We start from the raw sequence: 20,734 nt of genomic DNA on the forward strand, positions 1-20,734 counted from the left end.
GGCTGGAGCCCCTCTGCTGTGGGGACAGGCTGAGAGAGCTGGGGGGGTTCAGCCTGGAGAAGAGAAGGCTCCGGGGAGACCTTCCAGCCCCTTCCAGTCCCTAAAGGGGCTCCAGGAAAGCTGGGGAGGGACTCTGGATCAGGGAGGGGAGCCATGGGACGAGGGGGAAGGGTTTTAAACTGAAAAAGAGGGGAGCTTTAGATGAGATATTGGGAAGAAATTCTCTGCTGTGAGGGTGGTGAGGGACTGGCCCAGGTTGCCCAGAGAAGCTGTGGCTGCACCATCCCTGGAGGGGTTCAAGGCCAGGTTGGACAGGGCTTGGAGCAACCTGGGCTGGCAGGAGGTGTCCCTGCCCAGGGCAGGGGCTGGAATAAGATGATCTTTAAGGTCCCTCCCAACCCAAACCATTCTATGATTCTATGAAAACGCAGTCGCTTTGCAAAGCCTCCGAACGAGGGTGAGCGCTGGCGCAGTGCCCCTTCGAACTGTTTTATAACACATCAGGTATCTACTACGTGGGGTTTACACCAGAATAGCTACAGGCATGTAATTGCACCAACATACATTTTGTACAGAGACAGAATTGTTTTCAGTTAGAGGAATAAAATCCCAAATCACTCTTAGCTAACACTTAAAATTCCATGTGGGCTCCCCGCTGACGGAAGCGCACAGCAAAGACGGGCAGCAGCAGCAGAGCTGGGCTTCATTACACGTCTCCGCGTCAGCGTGCCTGCCTCTCAGCCATCCTGCTTCCGTTTTGCTCGGCATTTTTGCTCAAGTACCTAATGAATCATAAGTCACTGTAATGGGATCAGTAAAAGGCAACCAGTTGCAGACTCCACCTTAATCCTCACAAATTAAGAATTCAGTAACAGGAGAAATGCATCTATTTTCAGCATGGCTTCCCAAGACGTTGTGTAAGTCTTGGAGCACCAATCGCCCGTGTACCTGCTCTGAAGTGGAAGATAAAGTGTGATAAATACCCAGAATAGCCTGAAACTCACTCACTCTGCTATGTTCAGGTAGCCACACGATGCCACGGCATGGAGAGGGGTCCAGCCCTCGTTGTCTTGCTGGTTCACGTTGGCTCCATTGTCTACAAGGAACTTCACCATGTCCAGGTTCTCATCTATACAGGCCTGAGGGAGAAGAGGAGGGGGGACATACGGGGGAGGGAAGGATTGAAGAGGAAGAGAAGAAAAAAAATAAATAAGGTATTAGTGTTAAATCAAGTGTACAACCTTCATTTGCAGTTTAGTGGCCGCAGGTAATTCCCGGGCTGAATTTCCCACGCTGAGAGCTAGCACACCTTAAAACTTAAGGTAGCGTGAATTTGGGAACCAAAAGAAATTAATTTCAGAACTTTCGAAAATTAATTGTAACTCAGAGAGTCCCCAGGTGGGCAACCTCTAAATCTGCCCAAGCTTTGCTTCTCACCAATTGATCCGTTTCCTTCCTCTCTCCCACACTGTTATCTCCCCGGAGCGGGGCCGTGCTGTCGAGTTATGTATCTGTATTAGTTTTAGTTGTGGCACCAAATTCCTCTAAGCAAGGCAAGCTATGTATTTATTTCGATTACATTGTTCCCTCAAAATGTCAATGAAATAACGTCATTACAATGGATGAAATGAGGTATCGCTAGTGGTGGGGATGAGCTGCAGAAGCCTGACTGAAGCAGACCGTCTGTATACTGGATGTTGCCCTTGACAGATGTAACCACAGCAAAAGCAGAATTTTAGAGAAGTTAATAACTTCTTTATTCAGCGGTATCTATTCATTTTCCCGAGTATAACAAAGCCCTACTTCCCCTGTTAGCTCTACGGACCCTGTGAGCTACTGAAGGGAACGACAACCCTTCATTAGCCGCTGCGTTCATTCCAGAGCCTGCATGTACGGAGCCTGCTGGCTTTGAAGTCGCCAGAAGAAAACCTAGCTAGGTTTTCAAGTCTCAGCGCTTCTGTTGGGCAGAATTCCTCCTTCCTCAAATTCCCGGCTACAGCACGTTCTGCGTTGCATTTACAGTTCACTGGAGGCTGCTATTTAAGGATGAGCTGGCAATTTAATACATACGTCCAAACGCATGTGCCTCAGCTGAGAAGCACCAAGCATGAGCAGGAGGACAAGGACGGGCTTTTACTGCGTGTCCAGCCACGGGCAGAAACCCAGTTCCTCGTTACTACAGAGAGAATCAGCTTGGTCAAAATTTCTCCAAAATCACAGTACTTGATTCTTTTATATAGCTTGATGTGGGCACATCTATCAGTTACAGCAGTCAGATGACTTCCACATGATCGCTCTTCTAAAACGAGCAGCACCGACTATCCATTCCTACCCTAGCAAGTAATGGAAATGAGGAAATTGTCTCTAATCAACTCTGTCCCCCCAAGAGACAATCCTGTGTTATCTAACACGATCATCTGTGCTTCGTTGCTTATCTCAAAGGAGAGACATGCCCTACGCCAGGACACCCAACCCTTGCTATTGCTACTCCAAGTGCAAATCCCAAAGTAGCCCATTACCCGCAAACGCGAGCTACTCCTGTATTTGTTTGGCTCACACGTATAGAATAGAATGGCTTGAGTGGGAAGGGACCTTAAAGATAAACCAGTGCCACCCCCTGCCCTGGGCAGGGACACCTCCCACCAGCCCAGGTTGCTCCAAGCCCCTCCAACCTGGCCTTGAACCCCTCCAGGGATGGGGCAGCCACAGCTTCTCTGGGCAACCTGGGCCAGGGGCTCACCACCCTCACAGCCAAGAATTTCTTCCTGATATCTCATCTAAATCTACTCTCTTTCAGTTTGAAAGCATTACCCCAAGTCCTGTCATGACATTCCCTCCTCGTCCTTCCTGTAGGTCCCCTTTAGGGACTGGAAGGGGCTCTAAGGTCTCCCCGGAGCCAGGCTGAACAGCCCCAAGCTCTCTCAGCCTGTCCTCACAGCAGAGGGGCTCCAGCCCTATTTAAAAGTAGCTGCGCAAAAGCCTACTTGTGAATGGTAAAAGCAGAAACTTTGACACCTCTTGCCTCTAAGGAAGCATGCTCCACAAACCAAACTCCTAGTGCAGTTCCTTGGCCGGGCACATCTCCGGTGCCAGGAAAGGATGCCCTGGGAGCAGCCTCACGCACCCACGGCCAGACTGCGCCAGTGCTGCAGTGCGAGCATCTTTTCTTGCTTTGTTTTAGACTGGTCTAATCTTACTCTTTGCCAGAAAAAGCACAAGCATAATTCTAGAAATAGTCCATCGATGCTCTCCCACCGTCAGGAACGAAACAGCTTCATCCTGTAAACCCAGCTCTATGGGACTTTGCTGAGATTATTTCAGGCACTAGAACTGGAAAAAAAAAACAACAACCCCAACCAAAAATACTGGGGACTGAAGAGCATCACACCGAGGTTGGAGGAGTCCCAGGTCCATGCATGATGGGGCAAGACACGGTCAGCTCTGAGCAAAGCGGACGCAAACCAGGTTCTACCGCCAGCCTCAGGAGCGAGGTTTGTTCCTTGGTCCTCTTTTATTTAGATCATCCGGTCCAACCTCCTCCACAAAGCTGGGCTAAATCTGATCTTAGATGAGGTTGCTCAGGGCCTGCTCCAGCCAGTTTTTACTGACTGCAGGGACAGAGTCTCCGTGGCCGGTCCCGGCCGCTCTCCCAGTGCTTCACCAGCCTCTCCATGGGTAATTTTTTTTACTATCTAATCAGGATTTTTCTTGCTGCAACTCCCGCCCCCTGCTACAGCAGTGCAGATGTTCCCTCGAAGTCTCAGCAGGTGAAGAGAGTAGGAAACACCAGCCAAATATTCCAGCTACACAGGGAGCTAACGTGTGCCCAATGTGCACGCGATTCATTTTAAGACATGTTCTAGAAGGGACACACTTCTGATTTCCAGAGTCCTGCAAAACTACCTAACAAATTCGTTAGTGGCTTACGTCCACCACGATGCATTCAAACGCGGCAGGAAGGTAAAACGCGCAATGCATGGAGGAACATAATAATCCCTTTTCAGTTCAAGGAGCAAATTTTGGGGAATTTGAGTCTGAGCCTGCAAAGCTCAGAGCTAATCTGTATTTTACTGCCACCCATATTTATTGTGATATACTTCAAGTTTTCCCCCACCACATCTCAAATAAATTACTTACAATCTTATTGATGAGCTATTTACATTTTGACATGGGAACACAACTGCTATCGATCACTTTTTCAATAAAACTGACTTCATCTAGGAGCATGTTGCTCCAAGAATAGCCAAGCAAAGTTCGCCCACGCAGTGGTTTCTCTGGAGCACAACCGCTTCTGGCTGACTACAGAATTATAATCTCAAAGAAGAATTTTATCAGCCTGGCTCCGGGGAAGCAGCGAGGTAGACCTTTCATGCCTGTGCACACTTAACTGCTCTGCTGTATTTGTTGAAGCGTTACCTGCAGTTTGCATGTAAATCTAAATTTAGACTGAAGAATGTCCCTATATTGAGCCTTGTGCATATTTGATAGAGAATTATATTTACATTGTTTATCATCTAAACTGTGCAAATACACGCACTGCATCCGCGCATGCTGGGAATGGGCCAGGAGAGAAGACCAGTTCTTGCTCAAGCCACTGGATATAGTGGACTCTAAAATTAAATGTGTGTTTAGATGCATAAAAGGGGTGTGTGTCCCCCCCCCTCCCCGGCCCTTCTTCTAAATTTCTGCCTGTTATTGGCCTCGTCGTTCTGCTGGCCCCGTCTCGCGTGGTTCCTGTGGAATGCACGCTGGAAAGAGAAGGGATAATGGGATCAAACCCCACCTGTTCCTACACCGAAATCTGCAGTAATTTGACTCGCCTGGCTTCTGAAGAGATAAAACGATGACAAAGTGACAAAGCTACATGGGTGCTGACAACAGCAGGCGCTCGCTCGCTTCCCCAGGGAGCCACAGCGCATTTCGTGCTCGCAGTTTGCGTTCGCCACAACGATAAAGTCAAGCGCAAAAGTGTCTTAAGTCCTTAATGGAGCAGCAATGTATTCTTTAATAGCTGAGAAAAATAACCCCCACTCCACCCTTCTGCACCTCTGTATCATGAAAAAAACTGCTGTTCAAGTTACGTGATCGAGCAATGTGATGCTGCTGGGCAAATATTTATTTTAGTGTTAGTTAGTGACACATAAGAACAGAAACGAGCACGGAGTTGAGTAACACAAGCAGTTTTTTCAATGACTTGAGGCTGCGTTAACATTAGCAGGTATGACTTCTCGCCTGCCTCAAATATCCGAATGCAAGAATTTTTTTTTTGCATTCTTGTAATATCGCGTAATACTAACTCTACTGGCCAAGATCTGAACAAGCGAGGTGGGAAAAAGAGTTTCGGAAAACAGCATTCGACACCCAGAGGTAGTGAATAGCCCCTGTTCGGTTCTGAAAACCTCAACGTTGTCGCATGTAAGGAACTATCAGGCATGGGATTCTTGGCATCATGGTTTAGTCAGACGCCCTGGAAGAACACACTGCTCGCATCTGAACATGCTCTGACATACTTCGCACTTCTTAGAGCGATAATTGTGAGGCCGACAATTGGGACAATGAGAAGAACTGGTAATTTCTAAAGATCTTCTAAACTTTGAGAACTTTAGAAAACACGTATAAAAGTTACGACTTTCTACGGCAGCTTTTAGGGCTTGCAGTGTATTTCTGCATATACTTTTTCACTATCAACCGATAGTTCTGTTATCACAGAATTCGTACTCGCACACATAGTAATGGCATTAAGTTTCACAGATGACATTTTACCAAGGTATAAATTAAGGAACAGAAATTCTCACTGTTTAGAAGTACTCAGGGCACGCACCTGCTCACCTGAAACTTTTGAGAGCCCTGACTGCTGATACCCCTCCCGAAAATCCCCACTTTATTGTACGTATCTGCCAAAATGAAGCCCCGCGAAACAGCACTGAAGAAAAATGCGTTCACTGAGATCCAGAGGGTAAAGTTCATCTTATGGCTGAAGCAAACTGGGTTACCTGAGGTTACTGGAGGAAGGAGAAGAGGACAAAGAGGAAGTAAAAGGGGTAGATGTGTCCTCCTTTAAGTACTATTAATCCTCCAACCTTAAATTTAGGAGAGAGGATAAGTTTAGTAACCCGAGAGGATCTATCGCTATGCAAAGTTCTCCTCTTTTATTTGATACAGCGTTCCTTGGGAACATTGCAAGAATAACTACAGCGGCCAGCAACATTACAAAGCAGACACCTGCCCTCCAAGGAAAGAAAGTCAAAACAAGTTGGTTGAGAAGTAACATTGTTTTTTGGGTGGATAGTTATTTAACGCGAAGAAACACATCCCTAAAATACCCTTGAAATTTGCTTTGCATAAAGAAAATACGCATGTGGATAGACTCAATTCTTTCCAATTTAAGGCACTGCTGACCCTCACCTGCTTGGTTACACGCGTAGAAGAGGCTAAAAGCAAGGTTAACTACAGAGCACAGCACTTTTGCCTCTAAATTTTTAATTCCTTCTTTATCGTCTTTCTTTGTGGAAGATATAATACACCCTCAGGGGGAGGAGACAGGGTGGGAGTCTGCGGTGAGTATCTTTCCCTCTAATCGGAGATCTTCAGCAGGCTAATCTCTTGCCATCCTCGTATTTTTCTTGGCAGTCGGTGAGCTCCGAGTGCTTCTGGAATGGCACTAATGCATTACAGTTTTAGCAGTCTTCAATGCAAACTGCATCCAGCGCCCAGAATTACCCACTAACCGCTCAAAGAAAGTTGGCTCATCCGATTTAAATCCCGGGCATCGCTGGGCAAGACTCCATCCACAGCTCACGGTGTTCCTTCAGTTCCTGGCAGGGGACCAGCATTTAGCAGTTTTTCCATAGGGAGGAAGTGCTCAGTTTCTAAAATTTGCAGATATGGCATATTAGCTTCCCCCTCTTGGATAACAGGTGTAGCCCTTTGCAGCCAGGGACATTCACTGCAGCATTTATTATTTTTTTTTGCCAGTAGCTATTGCCAAGGCATTCTTCTTTCAAGCATGAAGCTTACATTACAATAACAAAACGGGGGACACCAGGAAACGTTACAGAACAACTCTGCAAAACTCTGCTCGTCTGGCAAGGCTTGTTCAACAACCAGACAAAATCCGATCTTTATCTTGAATGAAACCTCATTATTATAATGGCATTGTTAGTGTTTGCTCCTTCCTCGGAGCATACCAAAACACACAAGCGCCGTCAAACTTCTGACGAGCATCGGCAACGCAACAGCTCTGACTGCCTGCCAAGGTCTCTGGTTTGCATATCTCCTGGGCATCCCCCCGGGACACAGAGAGGAAGACCTGAGAGTAACAGGAGCCAGACGGGATGAGACTGAAGGGTTCGCAGGACCAAGAATCGAGCTCCAGCGAGGTGTAAACAGCATAATGCTGCTCACTTTCTACGGGGCGCGTCACATTTAGCAAACCCCAGCCTACGACTGGCGTTACATTCCCACTATATACAGCATGGCAGGGAGGGGAGCAACTGAACCATCTGACAAATTCCTAAGAAGTTGCCTGGGATCAGCTGAGTGAAGAAAACCCCACCTTTTCGCCTCTCCATGGAGAAAAGGGGGCTGGTCACAAACCCAGGAGCCGTGGCAATAATCGCACAGCAGCAGCGCTGTCACAGGCACCCCCGTTAAAGCAACTGTTTTCTCCACAACTTACCCAGTCTTGCGGTGGTTTAACATAAATACACAAACAACATTCAGCGCAACTGCTTTCGGGCAGAACGGTTCTCGTCGGCATTTCGGCCTTACATCCAGCATTACAGCTGCCGTCTGCCCGCGCAAGGTGGTAGCACTGCGTACGGTAGCACATGCAACAGGGGTGAACTTGGCCGAGAGCACGCTGCATTTCTAAATGCAGCCCCATTGAGTAAATATTTAGTTTACAAACAGTATGTCACATCACCCAGTGTCATATGAGCACGTAATGAAATAGCAGCAGTGTGGGTGCAAGAGCCTGGAATCAAAGTCAGCCAGGAAACCTGTAATAACTGCTGTGGTTTTAATTTTGGCTATATTTAATTCCTTGGTGCTCCCTCCTTGGTTGGTCAGGATTTTAGAGAGAACCTATGCATTTTCTCAATGTGGAGGAAAGATGCAAGAAGGGAAAAGAAGAAAGGGCTACACGCTTGGCATCTGGGTGACGTGTTTCTCCTATGAATACATCAGCCTTGTGACAGCACCCTGTCTCGGTGACTGCTCTGCGCAGAAGAGCGAAAATCTCGTAATCCTCCTGTGTCGGATTCCCGGGTAGCCGTCCTCATGGGTCACACAGAAGTCAGACTTGGCAGCTCCCCTCGTGACGGGAAATACAACACACAAACTAGCTAGTCAGACACATGCCGGCTTTTTTAATCAAGTATTAGAGACCCTAGACCAGTACAGGCCACGCTTCATCTCCTCTTAATTACTCCAGTATTCATCTCTTGAGCCTCCCAGGAGCGTGTTACCTCTTGGCCTGTGCAAACGCTGCTGTTAAATCAGACTGCTCATGAAACGCCCATTATTAATTCTTTGTACCAAATTCCTTTCCAACCCAGAAATCAAGCACTGATATACCTTCTTCAAAGCTCTTTATACATCCAGCCCTCCCCTGATGTGGTTTGTCTCCCTCTTTTCCATCACCGATCCCAATTTCTGTAACTCTTAAGTCAAAATATTAACAGACACCTCTGAGGTTGTTCCATACAACCCTACATCCACGCTATGGCATTCTTGCACTGATCCTCAGGACTCCTCTCCATACGTCAGTTTGCCCAGACAGTCACTCCATTCTTCCATACGGTGAAACAGTTTCTATTTCAGACGACGAGATCCTCAGAGCAGGGACCGTCTGACATTGTGTAAAGAGCACCCAGCTCTCAACACACCCCGGTGCCAGCCGGGCAAAGACCAGCAACATACACACCACCGAACCACTGCAGTCGAAAGGCACCTCAGGAGACTTCTAGTCCCCAGGCAGGGTTCGCCGTGGCTTCTCACCAGCCTTCCAGGTGGTGGATGTGTGGAGGTATGCACGTGCATATTTCCACACACAAACACAGACGCCCATATTTATTCTCTGTAAATCCAGGGAACTTTACGATGCTGGGGAAGGACTAGTACACACAGACTTGTGTCATGTGTGCGCAGCCATTCTGACCCAGACCTGACTCACCTCCATTGCTTAGATGCTTTATTTGCCCAAGCCTCTAGTCTTCTCCTCCCAAATGATGTTCTCATTCTGGAAACCTGACCGAGACTCATTTGGGTGGCAGAGGCTGCACCACCCATGAGCTACAAAAGATTCTGCATTAGATATGGGGCAACAAAAGTGGGTTTTGTTCATACAAACCAAGCACACCCTTTCCTAACACCACCAGTGGGACTGTTTTTGACAGGATCAGACAGATCCACATCACACTCAAACTGATTAAAAGGTTTTCTTTGGGCTAAATGAAGAGCTAGAGAGTTACTGCAGTGAAAACAGGCCATAAAAAGTAATAAAAGCAGAACACTCTCGGTGTGCATGCAAATGCAGCCTTGAATTCAACCTGAGAACCCCACAACAGCTTACGCGGGTTTAAGTCCAGGTTGCCAGGGTCCCTCCGGCCCCAGCCGCACGCTCCCCTGCCTCGCACAAGATTTATTTCATCCACATCTTCAAAGTGTGGAGAAACAGATGGACCCAGAGGGCGTTGCCTGTCTAAGCAGGTGGGATGTATCACCCTCAGGGTACCTGTCCTTTCCCACTGCCTGCAGACCAGCATCCACCCATTCACAGCAGGATGAGATGAATCCCACCCTCAACGACCTACCAGCAGTCACAGGAGACACCTCCCAGAGCCAAGTTTTACCAGGTTGCTCCTTAACTTGAGGCTTAAGATGGTTTTTTCTTTACCACAACCTTATGCTATATGATGAGTGCAACTAGAGCTTTTTGAGGAGTTTTAGAAACGGTTAAAGACTTACTGCAAACCGGAGGATGACACCAATACCAGCAGCAACATTAACTGTTAACACACTGGGCTGGAAGAATTAGCAGGCCAGTTAAGTCATGCTGTCACAACACATAGGTCACAGTCAAAGGGATTAAATGACAAGACTTACTTCGCTACTGTTCTCCCGTCCTAAGTCTAAAATATATGGAACAAGGTTAGCCGGGAGATGAAGGGAGTCAATCTTCCACGGAATGCAAAGTAAGAGCAAATATATGATGTCAACATATACCGCAAACCAGCCAGCGCTCCAGCAACGAAGGCAAGCCTGATGACAGCTGAACAGCATCAGGGTTAAATCTGGGAACACAGAGAGAGGAGTTCACAGAAAACAAAGAGAAAAGCACTCCCAAAATAGCCTTGCAACTGTCACCGCTAGCGACTGTCAGCACTGGAAGGTATGACCTTGCCATTGTGTCTCATGATCACAGCTCTGCTCTTAAGGGGGCGTTTGTCAGAACCAGCACTACCAAAAATTCCACTTCCAAGTGATCCTGTATCTCCAGCAGCACCGATTACACTCACCAGTGATCTGGGGAACAACAAGCAGCTCTTACTGGTGCTCCTGTACCTTCCCCTTCTCTCTCCTCAGCCTCAGCTTTAGGGTGGCCTTACAGCTATGATATCCTGCACGGGCACTTCTGTGCCACACACCCGGCTGTAAAATCTTTATGCAAAACTTATTGTGCCACAATTGTATGAGAACCAGCAGAAAAAGGTAAATTCTGCTTCAAGAGAGCAAGGGGAAAGGGAGGGAAATGAGATAAAGAGGGTATTATTCATTTTCTCGTCTGATTACTTAGCTATGTTGCTTCATTTTTTTTTAACAGCGGTTGAGTCATACTTCTCATGTAAGCAGGAAAAGAGATATGGATTATGTCAGATTTTTCCATTGGAATCAAACCCACAACAACTAGAAGTACTCAGCAGTATCCATGCCAGTCATCAAAAGGAACCAACAACAAATCTCTTAGAATGATTAGCACAACAAAAAAGCCAGTAGAGCACAAGGGGGGAGAGGAATACGTGCAAAGGCATAATTATTTCATGAACGTAGCATTTTCAAGATGAAATAGCAGCACGGAATGTCAGGTGGAGAACTGCTTTGAATAGAAGCCACATTTGGAAACTCTACACGCCTTTATACGTGCACTGGGGACATCACCTGATTTAAAAGGAGGTAGATGTAAATATCTCCTGCACCAGCCTATAGATGGCTTAGCTAAATGTCTGTGAAATTCTTTATAATTATCGGGACTTCTCCTGTAGCTCTGCAGCCATGGTATTGGCAGTGAATGCCGAAGCCCACACTTCACTCCCCCCTGGCCGGTACATCATCTGCTCTGGGCGAGGGGGGCTCCGCACACCAGAGCCACCAGCTCGGCTTCTCTAGTACAAGGAGAAACCACTGCTGGAGAGAGAGAGAAGGGCAGCTGGACACTCACACGCTCCCTGTTACCAAAATGGGAAGAAAATGGGAAGAAAGTTAAATCGCCCTGCTTTTACGTCTGGTAGGACAACGGGCATAGGCATGCAGGATTGCCATCTATTTGCCCCTCATTTAGCATTTCTAATCAAACAGCATTTTGGCAAACGAATGAAGATAATTCACTGAGTGATCTGCAAAGACCAAAGACACAAGTATTTCACTATGCAATGCGTCACAGGGATCAATCCCTTATGCCAGCCCCTCCAGCCTCTTATTACTTGTGCTTCCATGTGTCCAGAATCATAGAAACCTACACTTAATTCACCTCTCATTCAAACAGGACCCAATACAGGGATTTTCCATCTCCATCGAGCTTTTCCTCTGCAGCCGGCGGCCTGGTTTGCCATTTGCATTCACAGACCAGAACACGCAGCTCTAAACCAGAGACAGGCCATGCGGGACTGACTTTAAAATCCAATCTAGATTAGCATTTTACTCTCTTCCTTTTCGTCATCTTCATCCTCCAACATGATTTTTAATACCCATTATTTCAACAGCAGTTAGAGGCTAATACTTTGTACCATCTGAGAAGAGCTTGAAATGAGTCCAGTACTTGATCAACTGCCAACACTAAAAATAAAGTCTGTCACTAAAAAGCAGGGACTGCCAGTTTTCTAATGGTGTAGAGCAGCATTAGCCTTTCAAGTCTCACCAGTTTAGTCATTCTGACCACTAAGTATGTCATTTCTCTCCCACTCAGCCAGTGCTCTCTGGCACTGGATCAAGACAGTATATATAAAATCCCGCCCTTAAATTACTGAAATTTTAGTTCCTGCCTGAAATAACTCTACATTTCATAATTAGAAAGCTCACAAGCATTTCACTCCTGTGTGGAAAATGGAAATTTAGCTACTGCAGGTTTGCTTAGCAAAGAAACGCTCTGCAACCAACCCCCTTGTGCTTCAGCCCTACAGGTGCTACTCCAGTGGCAATACTGTACCTATTTAATGCAGCTCCTAAAGGCACTTCTTACAAAGCAAAATATATATATGCAGTTTCTGCCACCAGCTATGTTACATAAACATGTTCTGTATTTCCAAGGTGCAACCTTAGATCAGCTTCAGCCAAACTAAGGTGATCTCCTGCAGCCCAGGGCTGATAACTCGCCCTGTTGCCTTGAACGGCCACCGGAGGTTGCAGAGCAGCGTGGCAAGGCCAACGCCAAATGAAGGCTAACATTGTCAATAATAGGGAAAAAATACAAATATCACTTTTCAGCCCACTTGGCACGGTTACTCCACTCGCACCACACCTGCGAGCAGGGGTGGGAAGGCACGGCAGGGCCACTCCATGCTCCAGCAAACAGTCCTCTATGGGAAGAGGCTCTCTAGGTCTTCCCATAACTGGTCAGAGACATGGAAAAACAGCTGCAAATGATTTTAGCTCCAACTTGGCAAACTACAGATGAGATCTGAGTTACCTAACTATAGACCTCAAAGACAGACAGAGAAATCTCCGCTGGTCACTTCAGGCTGTCTTTAGCCTCTCCCATGGCAGATTCTTGCAGCAGGCTCTGCTGGCTGAAGCCAGGGCTGCCTTCGTCCTGCCCTGTCGTGCCCCCGGCCAGCAGTCCCCCTCCCTGCAACCCCCATTGATACTCATTTGACACCCCACTAAACAGATCCAGGAGCTAAACTGGCTCACGGTGGGACCAGACAAGCACTTACGCTGGTATGAAAAGCACATGACAAGAGCAGCAGAAGGGCAGGACTGAGACAGCCCTAAGGTGCGGCGTAACAGAAGATGTCCATTCACTCCGACATCTTGCTTCTGTCAAGTCAGACAGCTCACACCGCATATGGCCCAGGGGAAAACTGGGGTTTTTTTTCAACAAAGGAAGCAACAAAGTCACTCCAGGGCTGGTATCGCTTCCAAGGAAACCAGCTCTTCCTCACAGACGCCAAAGCTCCTGTAGGGGAAGTACCACGAGCTCCTGCAGGGGAAGTACCATGAGCTCCTGCAAACACCAAGAAGTGCCCAATTAGCACTGAGTAAGGGGAAAGATGATGAAAAGAGCAGCTACACGCAGAAACACCTCAACTCAACTGCAAATGAAAAGAAAGAGGAGATTCCTTTGGTGGATTCAAAGACAGTTTATTCAGAAGCAGAATATTAGCCCCAGATTTTCATGCTCATCATTGTCTTGCAGCCACATTAGGTTTTGCTTTAAGGTCTGAACATCACTTTTGTGGCCAGAAAAAAAAAAAAAGTTGGCTTATAAAAAGAAAAACATACACTCCATAATTCTACTTATTCGTTCTCATTGCCAACCCTGCAGTGCCTGGGAAAACTGAAATTTTCTTCTTCGCAGTTACGGATTCAGGTGGCTGAATGCTCTCCAAGCACCGGTGCGTGCTGAGGGGCTCAGCAAAAATCATCACTAGACAGACACACAGCAGCTTGCTCAGGCGTTTTCCGGTCCTGTGCAACGCAGAGCCTTCAGTTCTAGTAAACAAGTGGTTTTTCTGGGTTTTGCCATTCTTCCCGCTCCGTACCTGAACAGGAGACTGGGATCCATCGTGGCTCAACTGCCCTGAAGCGTCGGCATTCCCAGCAGAAAAAGGCACCACGTCCACCACAGGACACCGGATTTTCTTTGGCGCGTAACAAACGATGGAGCAGACAAAGAGGCTGCTGGATAAAGCAAACTTTCGCAAAAGAAAGTGATTCCAGTATTTCTCCCTGACAGGACCACAGCTAAGGTTTTGCCAACATTTCTGTTCCCAGCGCCATGACGTGGATTTGCAACATCACTTCACATGGTGCAGCTTTAAGGAAACGTTTTCTTTTAAATGCTAGTGAAACCTTGACATAATTTGCTATTACAGTAGAAGTTAAGCTATATATTTTCTTAAAACATAGCGAAAAAAACCTAACTAAACACAGCAATTAAGGTCTGGACTATGGCTGGCGTTTTTAGAGTGGCAGGTGAAGGAGAATACAGGAGTTCCCAGTCCTACGGCAGAGTCTGCACATCTCTTCCGTAACACGCTGTCCAAGAACTCTCAATACTGGAAAAAGACAAGTGCTCGATACATATTTGAGAATCCGACTGGCATGAGTTTTCACACATTAACTACACTTCCAGGCAGAGCGCATTTGAGCTTGCCTTTATTCACAGAAAAAAAAAAACAGAAGAAACAAAATAAAAATCAATCGACACTGTTAGGGCCGCTCAATCCATAGGAAAGTGTCTTTGTTGGTTTGTTTCATTGTGGTTGGTTTTTTTTTTGTTTTTTTTTTTTTGTTTTGTTTTTTTGTTCTTTTTTTTAATCCTGTGGGAAACAAACTAAAGCAAATCTCAGCATGGCCCCCAGTAACAAAATCATTCGCTGCTGGTTTCTGGGCCCACCAGCCCCATGCTGCCAGCAGCAGCCCGCCCTGAGGCCAGGGACTCTGTCCTGGTGATGCCCATGGAAAAAGAGAGGTGGTGGCCAATAAGGTCCTGGGAAGAAGCGATCTATTAAAGAAAACAACCTGTGGGATAAGGTCACCAAGAGGGACAAGTGCGGCGTGAATGACAGTTCTTTGCTAGAAGCCTCGCACAGACGCTGCCACAGAGAAACCGAGCACTGGAAGCTTATTAAGGACGCTGCCGCGCGCTGAACTCTTGTCAAAGCACGACACCAGATATCTCGCTGGTTTGAAAGATGGACACAACCAAGGTGTCAACTTTCCCTAGTGACATTAATGATGTTTTGAGTCTAATTAAGACCTGTGATCTCCATGATCAAAGAAATACAGATCTGATACAAACTTTTATGTTTTCACAAGAGTACCGTAAACCCGGTTAACTCGCTGCGATGCCATGCGCATGCCCTGCGTGGTTTAGATACCGTCAGCCCAGTGTGAACTCCTGATCGAGGGCTCTGTCAGGACTTTTCAAGTGTCACACAGCCCTGGCTAGCAGATGCCGAAAAAAGGACGTAGCCAGAAATGGACAGAGCAATGAACGCAGCCGGCAAAGGCAGGAGTGGCGGAGCAGAGCAAGCTCTCCACCTCTGCCTGCCACGGACACAAGCAGCAGCCAGACACCGACCGGGCTCACGGCTGAACTGCAGCCATCGCTCATCCTAAAGCAAAACAAAGCCTGGTGGAAGCCCAGCTAGAAGATGGTGGTTTCCATGTTTCTTGCACTGTCTCACCTGTCCATTAGTCTGTCTTGTGGGTGGGTGGCACAGACAACCCTCAGAAACAAAGTGCCATCACCTGGATGGTGAACAGGAGAAATTTAGGAGAGGGCAAGGTTTGTTGACAAAGCCCAGCTGCCAGCGGCATGAAACAGTCTCACTTGTGCGTGCATCACCCCATCTCTGCTGAAGAGGGAAAAGAAGAAAGGAGCATCATGCAGGAGGACTTTCAGAGGTATGACAATGCAACCCCACCTCTATGCCAGCTGCGAAGGAAGAGGAAGAGCTCACAGGAGGAAGCAGTGAGCTGATGGTTGGGAGAAAAATCCCACAGAACATAGAATCACAGAGTCACAGAATGGTTTGGGTTGGGAGGGACCTTAAAGCCCACCCAGTGCCACCCCCTGCCCTGGGCAGGGACACCTCCCACCAGCCCAGGTTGCTCCAAGCCCCGTCCAACCTGGCCTTGAACCCCTCCAGGGATGGGGCAGCCACAGCTTCTCTGGGCACCCTGGGCCAGGGGCTCACCGCCCTCACAGCAAAGAATTTCTTCCCCAGATCTCATCTAAATCTCCCCTCTTTCAGTTTAAAACCCTTCCCCCTCGTCCCATGGCTCCCCTCCCTGCTCCAGAGTCCCTCCCCAGCTTTCCTGGAGCCCCTTTAGGGACTGGAAGGGGCTGGAAGGTCTCCCCGGAGCCTTCTCTTCTCCAAGCTGAACCCCCCCAGCTCTCTCAGCCTGTCCCCACAGCAGAGGGGCTCCAGCCCTCCCAGCACCTCCGGGGCCTCCTCCGGCCCCGCTCCAACAGCTCCGTGTCCTTCTGCTGTCGGTGCCCCAGCGCTGGAGGCAGCGCTGCAGGGGGGTCTCACAGAGCGGAGCAGAGGGGCAGAATCTCCCCCATTCACCCTGCTGCCCACGCTGCTGGGGATGCAGCCCAGGCTGCGGGGGGTTTCTGGGCTGCCAGCGCACGTTGCTGCCCTGTGTGGAGCCTCTCATCCAACAACACCCCCAAAGTCCTTCTCAGCAGGGCTGCTCTCAGTCCATGGGTCTGTCTCGCTGCGAACATGACCATATGTCCCCAAGACCATGGACACGGCCCTGGTTGCAGGCTGGATTCCCAGCATGAAGCAAGAGCCAGGCCATGAGCAAGCGACTTGTGATCAGGCCCAGAGACAGACGGGCGGTGATAGCCATGGACGGTGTGGTGACTTGCCTGCTGGAGGCGTGACAGACACACAACCAGGAGAGGCTCTAGAAACAAAACGGCTTGTGTTAGAAAGTTCAATAGTAGTATTTCTTGGGTATCACTCTTGGAAATCTTGCCACAGCTATGTCTTGGACCAGAGAAATGGACAAGCGGCAAGTGCCTCACTGCGTGGCTGAGACGATCGAAAGGAGTCGTCAATGGGAAGTGAGGAAATTCCTGGAATAGGGAGAGATCTTATATAAGACAAACAGAACCACTACATTAGTGGATGGTACAATACAGAAGAGCAGTTACATGGGAAACTGTGATATTTTGGAAAAGAGCCACCAAGGCTTTTACAGAGGGCAGGTATGTGGCAGAAAGTCCTCTGAAGGGTAAATAAGCACAAAGGCAAGGGAGATCCAGGTGGATCCAACCCACAGAGACCTCCTAACGGCTTCTCCCCAGGCCGCTCACCAAGACTGGAGATCTCTGCAGAAATCTTTCCTGAGGTCTGTGTGGCCAAACATATTAATAAAGGATCTAGACGAGGAGGTGATTAGCGAGGTGATGAAAGTTTGCTGATGAAGCTATTCAAGAGGGTACAGAAAAGGATGAACTTGAAGAAGAATCTTAGAATACAGAGCAACTGGCGATAAAACGGCAGATGAAACTCAATGCAGATAACTGTAGAGTGAATCACAGGCAAAAAATACACCTAATGTCATATAACAAAATGAAAGGCTCTGAGCTTATTACTGCCATTCAGGAAAGAGCTCTCAGGATTATAACAAATAGCTGGAGGAAAACATCATCTCCAAGCTCAGAAATCAAAGCAAATTCTAGAAATTATTTGTAATGGAACAAAACAAACCAGAAAATATCATTAGGACCCTACGTAATGGTGCACTAGATTTTCAGTATCATAAGAAATTCTATTCTCAACAACTAAAAGAGACGTAGACATGAACGGGACCTGAATTAGAAAAAGCTTAACTTCTAAAAATGGCAAAAAATCCAATAGCCCCCGAACAACTTTCCCCGTTTTCCAAAAGCATTTCTTCTATGGCATCACAAATATGGTTTCTACTATTTGTAGGGCACCACAGAAATAAACAATTCTTTGGGGGAAAAAAAAAAAAAAGCTGGCTAAAGAAGAATTCAGAAAGATAAGAGAACAAGCTGTAAAAGGTTTGGGGAAAACAGGACGCTGGCTCTACATCCGCTGCACGCTCTGCTGTAACCTCGACCCACCACAGCTGTAGCGGCAGGGACACGGTGTCGGAGGAGAGCGCAGGATTCGGCACAGCCCGCAGAACCTTGAGCCTGCGTAAACACGGCAGGGTAAAAACTCTGCAAGTCTCATCGGCACACACTAACAAGGCCCAGCTCTGTTCCTCCCGCTCAAGAAAAACGTAAAAACACAGATCCCGTTGTACCAGGGTGAGAAGAAACCAAAGCGGAGAAGGCGGAGAGCTCCAGGGAACAGAACCCAGGCTCCAAGTGCTCCTGACAAATGTTCTTACAACAAAACGAAACAAGAAAATTCCTACACATAGGTGGGAGACATCTGAAGGCAAAACAAGGACAAAAAGGACCGTGCATCAGAGTGGGTCACTGCCCAGATACCCCCTCGAGACCACCGCGACAGGTCTCACTCCTGGGAGGGCAACTCTGCTCCTGCTGGGTCTCGGCCACCATGGCCAACGCACCGCGCTGACCTCAGCAGCTCCCACGCTGCAGGGCGCACGCTGCTTGCTTAGGGTCTCCATCTTTCAAAGCAACATTTACTAAATGTATTGTTACAGCATTAATGATTGATACCATTACTTCTAATTTTGCTTTACCATCCCCTCATCTCCATCCCCGCTGGGTAATTAAGGCTTGGCTGAATGACTCAGTGGGGTGCTGCTGAAGAAGAAAGCAAATCTCATTCTGGAATACATTACAGACAACGGCTGGTAGTAAGGCCCCAAAGAAAATTAGTCCTGGGCTGGAGGGATCTCCACTTAAGTACCACATTCAATTTGAAAGCAACATACTCCTAAGAAGCCCAGAGGAGAACAACAAGGCTCACTGCAAGTTTAGAAGAACATCAACTAGTTGGAAAGGTTAAATAAAACCAGCTTTACGGTATCTAGGTAAAAGAAAAAAAAAGTTTGAGGAGAACAGAGTCTTCCAGTAGTGAGAAGGCTGTTATGAAAGGGAAGCAATTGCAACCAGAGGAAAACAAAGAATTCAGTTTCATTTGGAAGAAAGTGGAATTGGGTCAAACACTGAGAAATGCTTCCTAACTGCTCAGCTTGCCAGCGCTGGAGCAGGCCACCAGGGGAGGCGTGGACGAGTTCTTCAGGAAAATGTTTAGAAAGGGATTAGTTAACTGCCTTTTGGAAAAATTCTGATAAACCTGGCCGTGCCTTAGCGCAGAGGGCTGGACCAGAAGGTCTTCTGTGGTTTCTTCCAGCCACAGAATCACAGAATGGTTTGGGTTGGAAGGGACCTTAAAGACCATCTCATTCCAACCCCTCTGCCCTGGGCAGGGACACCTCCCACCGGACCAGGCTGCTCCAAGCCCCGTCCAACCTGGCCTTGAATCCCTCCAGGGATGGGGCATTGCAACCTCCCTGGGCAACCTGTTCCAGTGCCTCACCACCCTCACAGTAAAGAATTTCTTCCTGATATCCAATCTAAATCTCCCCTCTTTCAGTTCGAGGCTGTTACCCCTCATCCCATGGCTCCCCTCCCTGATCCAGGGTCCCTCCCCAGCTTTCCTGGAGCCCCTTTAGGGACTGGAAGGGGCTGGAAGGTCTCCTCAGAGCCTTCTCTTCTCCAGGCTGAACCCCCCCAACTCTCCCAGCCTGTCCTCACAGCAGAGGGGCTCCAGCCCTCGGATCATCCTCATGGCCTCCTCTGGCCCCACTCCAACAGGTCCATGTCCTTCTTGTGCTGAGGACTCCAGAGCTGGACACAGCGCTCCAGGTGGGGTCTCACCAGAGCAGAGCAGAGGGGTAGAATAACCTCCCTCATCCTGCTGGCCACGCTTCTTTTGATGCAGCCCAGGATGTGGTTGGCTTTCTGGGCTGCAAGCATGCATTGCCAACTCATGTTGAGCTTCTCGTCCACCAGCACCCCCGAGTCCTTCTCAGGGCTGCTCTCCAGCCGTTCTCCGCCCAGCCTGGATTTGTGCCTGGGATTGCCAGGACCCTGGGATTGCCATGACCCACACATCTGTAACTCTACCAGTGCAGCAGCCTGCCCTCACCGCCGAGACAGGCAGACGGGGCTTCTCACACTGGTCTAAGAATGAGCAAATGACAAAAAGCCAAACAAACGTAGAAGAGGAGATGCAGCTTTCAGCGTCATACAACAGGAGAACTATCAAAGCACTGCTCAGAGAGCCAAAGGACTGGGAAAGCAGCTGAGACAGACTGGAGAAGGGGTGAGCGGTTGGCATAACTGAGACCAGGCCATAGCAACAAAAAAAAAAATAAAAATAATAAAGACCTGGTAGCTTTCTCAACAACAGGTATCCCCAAATCTCCAAGGCTCTGAGGAGACCCTTAACATCACCATAACACTGTATTTTAAAAGATAACCCTGGAATCAGATTACATTAAAATGTCTTATTTTCCCTAATGCAGCAGTTCTTGTTTTGGACAGGGCTTGAATTTTTAAGTCACCAGCAAAATTTGCAGGAAGCTGGGCATAATGTCAGCACATGGATTCCCTCCCAATGACTACAATCAATTCTTTGTTCCTTGCTCACTTTCTGCAACGTTGAACAATTTTCTTAAAGATTAACAGCACCTAAACTAAATGGAAACGAAGGGATTTTGTGGACCGACCGAGTTGTAGACTGAAGACAAGCCAATACTGGAAATAGCTATAAGACAATATTTGGCCATAAGCATTGGGCTCCTTCTATAGCAGCTATTA

The 20,734-nt window shown here is 47.9% G+C and overlaps 1 protein-coding gene across 9 annotated transcripts in view; it reads right to left on the reverse strand.

Annotated features, from left to right (window-relative positions):
- Positions 1–20,734, reverse strand: part of PPP1R12B (protein phosphatase 1 regulatory subunit 12B) — a 135,265-nt gene that overhangs the window by 98,899 nt on the left and 15,632 nt on the right. For 7 of the 9 annotated variants that reach the window (XM_074564394.1, XM_074564399.1, XM_074564396.1 and 4 more), the window contains exon 2: positions 1,009–1,139. In XM_074564394.1, coding sequence (XP_074420495.1) covers positions 1,009–1,139 — 131 coding nt within the window. Of the gene's footprint in view, positions 1–1,008; positions 1,140–10,107; positions 10,353–20,734 lie in introns of those variants that run through there. The other 2 variants (XM_074564403.1, XM_074564398.1) reach the window with 1 other exon arrangement.

Source organism: Larus michahellis, chromosome 21 (genome assembly GCF_964199755.1).
Source record: "Larus michahellis chromosome 21, bLarMic1.1, whole genome shotgun sequence".
Taxonomy (NCBI): Eukaryota; Metazoa; Chordata; class Aves; order Charadriiformes; family Laridae; genus Larus; species Larus michahellis.